The 12238-nt window shown below is 32.6% G+C and overlaps 1 protein-coding gene across 1 annotated transcript; it reads right to left on the bottom strand.

Annotated features, from left to right (window-relative positions):
* Window positions 1-7351: 7351 nt before the first annotated feature.
* Window positions 7352-11302, bottom strand: LOC109163450 (BTB/POZ domain-containing protein At3g22104). The gene is made up of 3 exons (XM_019312198.1): window positions 10824-11302; window positions 8420-9514; window positions 7352-7929 (listed from the first exon to the last, which is right to left on the bottom strand). The coding sequence occupies exons 1-3, from the start codon at window positions 10884-10886 to the stop codon at window positions 7489-7491; spliced, it is 1599 nt and encodes a 532-aa protein (XP_019167743.1). The 5' UTR covers window positions 10887-11302; the 3' UTR covers window positions 7352-7488.
* Between the last annotated feature and the right edge of the window lie 936 nt (window positions 11303-12238).

Below are 12238 nucleotides of genomic sequence, written 5' to 3'. Positions count from 1 at the left end.
CTTCCTTCTGAGCTCGTAATTCTGAACTCAAGTCACGCACATTAAGGACAAACTTCACGCACATTAAGCACAATACTCAGACACATTAAGTACAAAACTCACGCACATTAACATTACACACTCACACACATTAAGTACAAATCTCAGACACATTAAACACGCGACTCACGCACATTAAGTATATAACTCACGCACATTAATCCACCGCACATCCGCACGGGAAGCAACAAATGCACGCGAATTTTTGTTTTGAAGTGGTGCATTTGTTGCTTCCCGTGCGGATGTGCGGTGGATTAATGTGCGTGAGGTTTATACTTAATGTGCGTGAGATTTGTACTCAATGTGCCTGAGATTTGTACTTAATGTGCCTCATGTTAATATGCGTGAGTTTTGTACTTAATGTGCCTGAATATTGTGTTTAATGTGCGTGAGATTTGTGCTTAATGTGCGTGCGTATTTCAGAATTACGAGCTCAGAAGGAAGCAGAACAGAAACTCACGCACATTAACACCCAAGCTTCTTGTTACTTCTTCCTTCAATTTGGCCATGGATTCTGAATTATCAGCTACCTTCAGTGCAGTTGTATGTTTATATAAATGACGCACGCACAGTAAAATTTGCACAGCAGCTAAGTGTGGATTTCTGTTGTATTATTCCCATAATTTTTAACCACCATAGCTCGCCTCCGCATCATCATCATCAGGGAGGGGGCAAATGGCTACTGGGGATGGGGAAGAAGCTTACATCAATATTTTCTGCTGCATTTTACACATTCACACACATTAAGTACAAATCTCAGGCACATTAAGTACAACACTCACGCACATTGAGTACAAATCTCACGCACATTAATCCATCGCACATCCGCACGGGAACCTTTCACTATATATATATATATATATATATATATATATATATATATATATATATATATATATATATATAAGTGGATCAGTTTCCGTGGCGTACAAGTTATGTTGTCAAGCTGCGTATATAACTCATGTGACATGCAGATGTGCTACATTGCCTGAATGCCGTCCAAGGAAAATTGTTCCACAAACCAAAGATTTGTCTCTTCATTTTTGTACTTTACTTTTTTCCTTTTTCCTTGGGTAAATTTTGGTCAAGCTTCATTTGTTGGAGAGAGATTTCATGCGTGATAATCATGGCATCCTTGAAAGAATCATATTGTTTAGATGATAAAAGGAAAACTCACAATCATTATTTGTATGTGTGCATGTATTAAGTAAACTTCACACATATTTAATTGTAAATAAATTATACATGAGATATAACTCATACTAAAAAGATTATGTGCGGCGGGCGTGTTTGACCAAAAGAATGTTGGTAATACTAGAATTATGTATTTTTTTTCTTAATTATTTTACATACCGAAAAGTAAAAATAATTGTTGTAGCCGGTTAGAACCATATCAAATTTTATTGTGCACTCTGGAGACCATCCCACAAGATAAACCTTGATACAGGTTTTTATTAATACTAGTGTTTTAAGCGTATTGCGTGAACGGATAATGCTCAATAATTATTTTTAAATAAGTACTTCAAAATATATCAATGCAAGATTATATATGAAATGTTCATGCATAGGTAATTGAATGGTGAATTTGTTTATTTAAATCAGTAATTCAAAGTATTCAAAGTATATAAATATAATATAATATATGTAAGATTGTTTATAATTGTCACTAAAATAAATGTTTGCAACTTGTAATAATGCTAGTTTAAATATTTAGTCTAAACGATAGTCTAAATAAATACTGCTTGTTCTCTTCTTTTTTATTGGTAGTGTATCATGTGCAATTGGGTTACTAGATGTAGCATAGATGGCAGCGTTATGCAATGAGATTATGGTGTAGGTAGTTTTAGCTTTGCCTTAGTGTGTATATGACGGAGATTTTAGTTGTACTATGAACTCTTTTTCTTGAATTGTGAGCGCATGTTGATATTTGGCAGTGGTAGTTTTTTTTTCCAAACATGTTTCATATGTTGTGAGATTTGTCGTAGATTATCATGTAAAAGTATTGAACAAATATTAATATTTATTATATTTGTATAAAATACTTGGTAAATAAATATATAACATATTTTATATTATAAATTTGATATTTAATTACAAGATAGTGTGAAACGAAGACAGCGGACAATGTAGTGAATAAATTAACTAATGAATTTGAAGGTAATGAATCTTTGAATTGTAGAAAATGAAGATAATATAACTAATGAAATTATATCTCTTTTTAAATTTTTTTATAATGAATAATTTTTTTTGAATAAAGTCATTATAGACATCTAATTTTAAATTTGTATTATTTTTTTTTTTGTAGCTACTAATTTATTTAATTTAATCGGAGTAATAAGGTGGGTACTTACTTTTCATCCACAACAATGAAGTCATTGACTTTTATATTTTCATTCGTTGTTGAGACAAATTGTTTTGAGAGTTTGTCAATGACAATTGTTGTCAATAGAGGATGATGATAAATAATTCAAAATATATGATTACAATAGATATTGCTATATAATGATATAGTAAAAATTAACTTACAAATTTCTTTAGAAGTTTTCATGCATTGATAAAATTATGAAAATGATGTGTAAACTTGTTCAATTAAAGCTAGTGGATGTCAACATTGTCAATTCTTTGGAAAATAGTCCAATCGTTTTAGAGCCTACGTTTAGTTGTATTTCTGTTCAACAACTTTGTAGTTAGGTCGCGCAAGTCTGACAATGATCTAAGAACAATTTTGTCTGATAAAAAAATAATAGTACAATATTTATAAAGTAATGTACAATTGTACCATTATAGAAATACATACAAAAAAAAATTATTAATATTATAATGACTAAATCATTCCAATAATGCAAAAGCATAATTGAAATATTGAGTCTTGTTCTAAATAATCAAAAAAAAAAAGATTAATTAATTAAATGAAAATAAAAGGAAAAAAAAAAAACCTTAACATAAATGTGTTTTTTTTTTTTAAAAAAATGCAAGATTTTCTAGGTTCTTGATTATAATCTTTTATGCTCAACTTTGAATGTTATATATGTATTTAATCGGGTTAATTATTTGATCAAAGTTTATGTTAAATTTTATATTATATCTTTTAATACATTTTAACATATTCGTCGTATATGTTTAACAATTATGCCAATTTTGATTGATAATGCGGCTTGAACCTAAGACCTTTCTTATAAAAATTAATAAGTTAAGAATAATAAATAACAGAATATTCTGTTACTAAAGTTTATATTGACGGAATTATGATTATTTAAGGGAGGAAAATAATATAATACAATTTAAATAAGAAAAATCATAAAAAAAAAATATTAAAATTAAAATAATATGAACCATTCATTTCAATAAACAACTACACCAACATTTTTTTTATTCCCGTTAAAGGCCTAACATTATTGACTCTTATTAAATTTGTATGTATTGTATTTGTAAATTAGATGTAGATTTTAAATATTAATTTTTAGTTTATATAAATTTAAAATACCATCTGAAGTCCTCCGAGTATAGTGATTTTGCCACGTTTAGTCTTAAACTTTCAAATTGACCATATGTGATCTTTCGACTTTCAAATTTAACCAGTCGTGGTCAGGGCCGTTCCTGGGGCAAGGGCAGGCTGGGCCCTTGCCCAGGGCCCATGCTTGGGGGAGGGCCCCGTCCTATCTCTTATATATATAGTATATATGTATTGAGTATAAGTAATTTATATACATTTGTTTTACAATAAGGTGAATTAGCTTGGTTGGTAAAATACTTGAATTTTAACCTCATTTAATCAAATATCGGTTATCCAATCCTTCCTTCACAATTTAGAATTCCTCAACTTTATTTCTTTGCTTATATTTTAAAAATTTATTTTTATTGATTTTTTGTGTTTAATACGGAGTAGTATTTTTAATGTAGTTTTTAAATATATAAATTTTCATATATTTATACTATACATATTATGAAAAAAATTTATATTAAATATATAAATTTTTATATTAAATTTTTAATGCATTTTTTAAATTTATAAATTTTTATATACTTATACTAAACATATTATGAAAAATTGAATTAAAAAAAACTTCAATCAACTTATGTTAACCAAACAAGACACGTAAAAATAGGACGGAGGGGGTTATATGATATATTTTAAGACTGAAATATAAAAAAATTAAAAGATAATTTACTCTGTACCTTTTTATGAATATCTAATCAATGTAATATAGAAGCTTCTATCATGTGTCATTATATTCAAATTATTTTAAAAAGGTTTAAAATTTATCTATTTAAAAGAAAAACTATTTATCAAAATCATATAAATAATATAGAAGATGTGTGATTTATGATGTGCTTTATACTCAAATTATTTTATCTAGATAATTATGTTTCATATCTTTTTGCATTTTTTATTGCATTTTGAAATATTTTAATTTCTTGCCCCTAGTCAAAAAAAAAAATTTAGCTTCACATATGTTTGTAATTATTACTTTATAAATTTTTAATAATAATTAATTTATTATTTATTATGATAACAATATTCTTGTTTATAAGTTTACTCGATTTTAAATTATTTATTCATTTTTATAAATTATAATATTATTTATTTATGAAGGCACTTATACGATTATTTATTATTTTGCATTAAGGAAAGCACCTAGAATTTTTTTCATGATTATTGTTGTGTATGTAAAATTGTTAAAAACTTGTTAATCTTATTTAAAGTTATTGATATTAATAATTTTTTCCTTATTCAATTTAAATTTTAGGCATTAAATATATATTAACCGGGACCCATTTTTTTATCCTGCCCTGGGCCTATAAAATGATAAGACCGGCCATGGTCGTGGTCCTCTTGAAAAGACCATGGTTGGTTAAAGTTTAATAGTTGAAGGATGTGGTTAGCTTCTTGAACCACAAATAATTAAATTTAGAAGTCGAAAGATCACATATGATCAATTTAAAAGTTTAGGATTAAATGTGACATAATCACTATACTCGGAGACCTCAGATGCAATTAACTCTATGAAAATATAACAATTGCAAAAAGCGGTGGGCAGTTGGTCCTTTCGGCGGTTAACCCGCCGGCAAGCGGCAGATACAGTTGGGAATAATGCAATAATTAAATGACTAACATCTGATCAAGGATAAGAATATTTCAGTGTTGTAACAAAATAACAAAACAAAAAACACGCCATTCTACATTGGTTAAAACAAAATGCAAAATGTCAAACTTTTAAAACTGTAGTTTTCATATATAATATTTTTTTTTATCTGATATGCATGTAAAACGCCATTGTACATTGATTAACTCACACCACTTTGGTGACTGTGCATTTAAAATATTTCGTGTTCAATGTTCTACTACATAGACTCTCAAATCATACTTTCTAAATTTTAATATGGCAAGCACTGATAGGCTACTTTTTTCATGTGGGTCCCAATACAAGTGTCTACATCAAAATTTTGTAAGTGGAGTAAAAGTTGGGAATAGAAAATAGGAGTACATATAGTATTTTCCCTGATAGAACTAATTGTCTTGTGTATTCGGTGTATATAGAAAATGTTACGAAATATTACTTCGAAAATGATATTTCTTTAAAAAAATAACAAGCACAAGAACGAAAGAAATTTCTGGGTAGGTGGTTAGTACGAGTCGAGCGAATTACTGTTTTCTTAAAACCTTATTTGTCGTCTCTCAAGGGTGCTAGAAGCGTTACGGCCTAAGTTTCCCGGGATAAAACGTACATAATTTCAAATTTTAGCACTCAAACAATGGAGAGCGTGAGATGAACACGGGAGGATAAGAAATGAGGCATTTAACAATCGCATTAAAACAGATACAAAACCAGTCGCATTGTTTTCTCATATAAAATTCATAGGTGTATTTGAGCATTTTCTCTATTTTATATGAAATCTCTATTTTGTTGGTTTTTAGCCATAGAGTTTTATGGTTCTAATTATTAACCACATTTGATCCATGGGAAATAATTGAAAAGGAATTAAATTTAAATTCTATGGAAAAAATAAATTATTTGAATTATTAATTTCATTATTTGGTTGGTGGGAAATAAGTTGTTGAAAATGAGATATGTGAGGGTAATATAAAAATTTACATTGCAACTTTTCTTTTAAAATGTGAGAAAAATAAAATATCAAAAAAAGTAAGAAATTCGTTTTCCTCAAATTTAAAAATTTTATTTTTCATTTAAATAAATTCTCCATCAAAAAAAAAAAAAATTGTCAAATTATAAGAAAAAATTCTCCCAAAAAAGTATTTTCATGTGAACCAAACAAGGTTCAAGTTTAGTAAAGAAAAGTTTGAAAGGTACAAGACTTTGGGGAAAGTTGGCAGAACTTCAATTTTTAGTGAATTAGACTAAATTGTATTACTGTAATACACTAATACCTGTGGTTAACTTGGCATCTTAGTCTATTGTATTGTATAAGTAGTTAATTTTTATTTTTTTTTAAGTGACGAGGGAAATCCACCGTCACTACCGAGTGTGTGCACTGAATAAACCTCATCTTGTGACCTTAGCCAGCAATCAACCACAAAAAAGTAAAACAGTCTAAGTTGCCCATAGATGACCGGCTCAAACCAGGAGGCCTATTGGTCATTCCCGCTGGAAGTCGAACTTGTAACCTTGTAGTTCCCGAGTCAAAACCTGACCAACTTGTGGAAATTTACAATTAGATGATTAACCATACATAGCACCAACTTCCTTGTTTCTTTCCTCATTTTTAACCTCTCTTGTTTCTTCACATGTCCTCCCATTCTCTGAGATTCAGTAGTGTATTGAGTGAGAATTCAGTCTGGTGATAGAAACCTCACATCTTTATGAGATTGTTTTTCTGTGGGCAGACAATTAGGTTGAGGAGCATCATGGCTTGTCTGAACAGGAGAATGAAATGGAAAATGACTTGACCTCAAATTCATTTTTGTCTCACACAACTTAATAAGAGAATAATAAGTTGTCTCTGCAATGATTAAACACATCTTTTTATCTCTTCCCATTTCTCAGAGAATAAACAGTTCTGTATGCATCAATACAACTCAGCTGTTTATCCCTCTTATCTGTTTTATGTACACCCAAGATTCCAAAACATGAATACCCTAATGTGATTTCACAAGAGAAATTGGGAATTCAATGAAAACAACATAACTGTTGGGCAGAGGCTGGTAAAGGGTAAAGTCGAGAAATTGGTGACTAGGAGCGAGATTGTTAGGCTGAGGCCTGAAGGGTCAAATCCAGTATCCTGTCTCTCGAAAATGTGGTGGCGGTATAAGAAAATAAAATTACGTCTTAGTTATGAGGTATAGATTTTGGTGTAGTGGTAAGCGTTTGATCCTAACAAGAACAGGACAGATGAGTACAGCTAATTTTTATATGATATGTACATATATTGTGCATGTTCGAAAAGAATAAGGACTAAGGAGCATAAATGTGCATAGTAGATAGTTTTAGATCATGAGCAAAGCCTAGGTAAAGATCTGGGATTGGGTTGGCTTGTGAGTCTTGATTTCATGATCTTTGTCATTTGAATCTGCATTTTCCGGCAGACTCTCTCCAGTTCCATGACTCTCCATTGCATACCTTGCAAATGCGCTCTGAGGTTGTCGTTCGGGGTTGAAAGATCGAGTTTTCTGGCGTAGAGGACGATTTGTTCACAGCCTTGGTCGTCCTTTTTCACACTCTCGGTTCTCTGGAAACGACACGGGGAGTCTTGATTGGTTTTCTGGAGCAGGCTTTTGAGCTTGGATTGCTGGGAAATGAGAGCTTGTAGTGCAGATTTTGATGGAAATTTGTTGTTCTGGGCAAGATGGTTGCGAGCTTCGGTTGAGAGCTTCTCGTAATTCAGTTCGCAACAGATTGTCATCTTTTCTTCTTCGGGTAATCCTGAATGAACCTGAAGCACGCAGACAATCAGATAAAGCTGATAGTTGGATTGCACATTTATGTTTATATATTATATGCTCAACACTCGAGATCAACTGGAGCAAGTGAAAATTCTCCTGTATTCTTGAGCATATAGATCATATGTAACGAACTTGGTTGCACAAAGCCAGGAAACCAATCAAGAATGTGATATAATTGAAGCATATGCTCCATTTCAACTAAAAGTCTAAGTTGATAGTTGGATTGCACATTTATGTTTATATATATTATATATGCTCAACACTCGAGATCGACTGGAGCAGGCGAAAATTCTGCTGTATTCTTGAGCATATAGATCATATGTAACGAACTTTCGAGATCAATATGGTTGCACAACGCCAGGAAACCAATCAAGAATGTGATATAATTGAAGCATATGTTCCATCTCAACTAAAAGTCTAAGCTGATAGTTAGATTGCACATTTATGTTTATATAAAATAAAAGAGAAAAAGGACTATACCTCCAGATACATATCCATTGCGTGATAAATTCTGTCATGAGAGTCTCTAACAGAATCGGGCAACGACCTTAATAGGGCGAGGAATTTGGCCGGTTTTAAACGAGGATCGGGTGCTACTTCTGCTACATACAAGTCCATCAAGTGGGCAACTTTCTTTAGTCGAGTCAACGGCACAGAACACGCTCCTCTGCTAAGAAATGATTTCAGAAACTTAAGAACCGAATTTACATCATACAAATAGCTCGTCCCGAGAGGCGATGGAAGTAGCAAATTGTCTAACGTCGCATGGTCTAACTGCGAACCGATCATGCTTTGCAGCTTGTTTCTGCAACTCTTGCTCATGTTTAAGTGCGAAGAAACCCGGAGTATCACGAACAGATTCTTGCTGGGAATAGCACCCGAATCGAGCAAATAAAGCATCTCGATAACCGTCTCCATGATTTTGGATTTCTCACCCGTTTTCGTTTTTTGGTAGTAAAAGATAAATTTACTCAGAACTATATGATCAAAGTTCTTGGACACCATTTGTTTAACCAGCATCTCGAACAGAAAGGGCTCGAAACTAGCAAGATCATCAAACCACCATGTTGCTCGAAAGATGCTAGTTCTCAAGCTCTCGGTGCTTCTAGTGTCACACGACAAACGAAAACCGCCACTCTCGGGGGAAGAAGCAGAAGGACACGGGCTCGCTTCAAAAGACGAAGCTACCCTCCCGATCAGAGAATCGAGGTACATGTCAAGCATACCCGAAGAACTTGCCACGGGAACCAAATTTTGGCACTGCCTTAAAGCCACAATAAGCTCAGACCACGTCCAATATCTGATATCTTTCAGCGATTTCTCCATTTTATCGACCAGATTTTGGTCCCCAAAGTCGCATTTATCCATTTCCATAAAATGGGCACCACAGTACAGAGCTGAAACATTAAACGGGTTTACACTAATGTTACCTTTGTTGTAGCAGAACCTCGCGATTAGCTCAAAACTCTCAGCCCCTCCGGGAAAATCATGGAAAATCACCTTCACATTACTCCCCCTCCCCTTCGATTTGCTAAACAATTTGCGAATTCTCCCGCAATAAAAAGACAGAACATTCTGCAACCATTTACGAGAAACCAAAATCAAATTACACAGCCAAAATGACAGAACAACAACAATTGTACATACAGCGAATAATCTGGGATTAAGTCATATAATTATTTTGCTAGGAAAACCAGCCCAAAAGCAGTGGAGGATGTGAATTTTAATCTGAAAATGTTGAAAAATAAAAATGACAGGTCGTTATAAGCATTTAATTTTTGAAGGGGAATCAAGAAAAGCTGTCTGCCAGTGACCATACCAGCAAAGAAGGGAAAGCACAGTGATGAAATGAAATGAGAGCAACCTTTTTAGTCACTCTAAAAAGATGTGAAAGAAACAAAAAAGAAATAAAAGGCAAGGGCATTTAAATGCCATAATTACACCAATAATTAACAAGAGGCCACATAAATAATAAAAACAAAAACAAGAACCGTGGGGCATCTTCAGCCAAGTTGGTCATTGACTCCCAGTGGAAACAGCTTATTGGCGTTCTTGGTTTGAACCGATCAGCTATGGACAAACTAGGCTAGTTTACCTCCCTGTGGTCCTTTGTTGGCTATGGTCAAAAGGCGGGATTTACCCAGTGTAAACACACTAATAAAAACAAAAACAAGAAGGGTGGGGCATCTTCAGCCAAGTTGGTCATTTTGTTGACAATTACAAGCAAGTTTGACTCCCAGTGGAAACAGCTTATTGGCGTTCTTGGTTTGAACCAATCAGCTCTGTAACCCTTTCTTGGCTATGGTCAAAAGGCGGGATTTAACCATTGTATACCCTCGGATAGGGGATGTGAGGTGATAGGTTAGAAGTGGGAGAAAACTGAGTTTTCAGCTCAACCCCACATTCCAGCAATACAGTTGCAGACATTAATTCTCTCTTTGCTTAGAAACTGGAAAAGTCAATGGAAATGGCACAATAGTACAATTATGGAAGCTAAAAAGAAAGCAAAGACACATAAATCTGGAAGCCACTGCTACTATTAGAGCTGATAATGAAAGCAATTATGGAGAATGCTGAAATAATTGGTCCATAATTACTGAAAACCATTGGGGTTTTAATTTCTGTAATAAAGTTTTTCTCACACTACAATTGCAGTCCTAGCAGACATAGGCTATGAATCTATGATCAACCTTAATCAAACAGAAAAATGGGAAAGAATTCTTGGATTAGGTATTGCTAGAAAAAAGCACCAACTTTTCAATGGAAGAAGAAATAATTAAGCCAAGAAGGCAACAAAGAGTTCCCCAAAAGCAAATAATTACATTTCAGAAGGAAAAGTTGTTTCTTTACAAAGTAGAACAAAACAGAAGAATATAATCCTTACCTTGTTTACCATGAAAACCTCTTCACCATTTACATCCATTTCAAGATCACAAGGGACATCCATATGACCCAAATAAACGTTGGAACTCCAAAAGGCTAAAGGCCCACCTCAAAACCCAGAGTCCCAGATGGAATCTACTTCAAGAAAAGTGAAAACCCAGTTAAAATTCAAGCTCAAAGAGCACCCCAAGGCTTTGGAGATAGAGCATATTCTGAGAAGGGCATGAAGACAAGCAGAAAAGGTCAATTCTTGGTTTTGCAAAAACAGGTAATAATAGTCAATTGGGTGGAGAAGATAAGCGGTTTCTCAACTGGGGGAAGTAGAGAGACAGGAGTATGTGTGAAGCAATATGGGTTTTTGTGATGGCGGGTTTACAAAAATACAGATATATATGCATATATGCATATAATAATGGGATAAAATAGAGGAGTGAGCAGAGCCTAGAGTGTCGCTTCTGCGTTTAATATCAAGACAAAAAAGACTTGCTGCGTGGCCCTCAATTTGTACCTGACATTGCTGGGTGACCAAAAATGGGTAAATTTTTAAAGGAGCAGCATCCCAGTTCTTGTGATATACTCCGTAATGTATTCTAATGTAACAACATTAATCCCATCTAACCACATGCTAAAGATCAAATTTTTAAGATGATCCTTTCATGTTATTCCCATATTCATTATCTTTTTTAACAACAATCTTGTGACTCTAATCCATAAAAAATCACAAATAGATAAAGTTGTCAAAACAGGCTGATAGGGCGGGACCTGCCAAAGCCTGCCATTTGGCAATTGTTATACCATGGATCAGGGTCCACCTTTCCTGATCCTAAATTGTGTATTTTTAGTATTGAAATTGTGAACTTTTAGAATATAAATTGTGTTTCTAAGTTTGAAAAAAAAAACAAAAAAAAATATGAAGAGACAAAAATGCTCTTATTTAAAAAAAAAAAAAAAAAAAAAAAAAAGAAGTTATAAGGACTAAAAGTGTCCAAAAACGATAGTCTAGGATGTAAAATGACAAAAATAATAGTCTGGGCCTAAATTTGAAATTTTCACCAAAGACCAGGGACCTCTGGTGGAATTAACCCTTAATAAAATAATAAATCTTTTTTTGAAGAAATAAAATAATAAATCTTAATACTACATAATGCATTAATTCATAAATCAATAACAACTTATTTGTACAATTTACTAATCACTAATACATTTTTTAAAATATAAATAAATAAACATATATATATATATATATATATATATATATATATATATATATATATATATATATATATAGCCAAAAGTTCAAATGTGGCTGCGTCTTCTCGTGCGGCTGTTAACAAAAGGCAGCAATAATGTTTGAAAAATGCACAACAATGAAATGCACCAAAAAATACACCAAAAAACACCAATACACACTTCAAA

Source organism: Ipomoea nil, unplaced genomic scaffold (assembly GCF_001879475.1).
Source record: "Ipomoea nil cultivar Tokyo-kokei standard unplaced genomic scaffold, Asagao_1.1 scaffold3025, whole genome shotgun sequence".
NCBI lineage: Eukaryota > Viridiplantae > Streptophyta > Magnoliopsida > Solanales > Convolvulaceae > Ipomoea > Ipomoea nil.
Note: the sequence above shows the minus strand (reverse complement) of the source record. Positions and strands in the feature narration are given on the sequence as shown.

Excerpts from the sequence above, each read along its gene's own strand:
- LOC109163450 (XM_019312198.1), bottom strand. The coding sequence starts at position 10,886 with ATGGATGTCCCTTGTGATCTTGAAATGGATGTAAATGGTGAAGAGGTT. Across the intron at positions 9,515-10,823 it reads AGGTTTTCATGGTAAACAAG|AATGTTCTGTCTTTTTATTG; the intron begins GTAAGGATTATA and ends AAATGGTTGCAG. Across the intron at positions 7,930-8,419 it reads CAATGGATATGTATCTGGAG|GTTCATTCAGGATTACCCGA; the intron begins GTATAGTCCTTT and ends TGCGTGCTTCAG.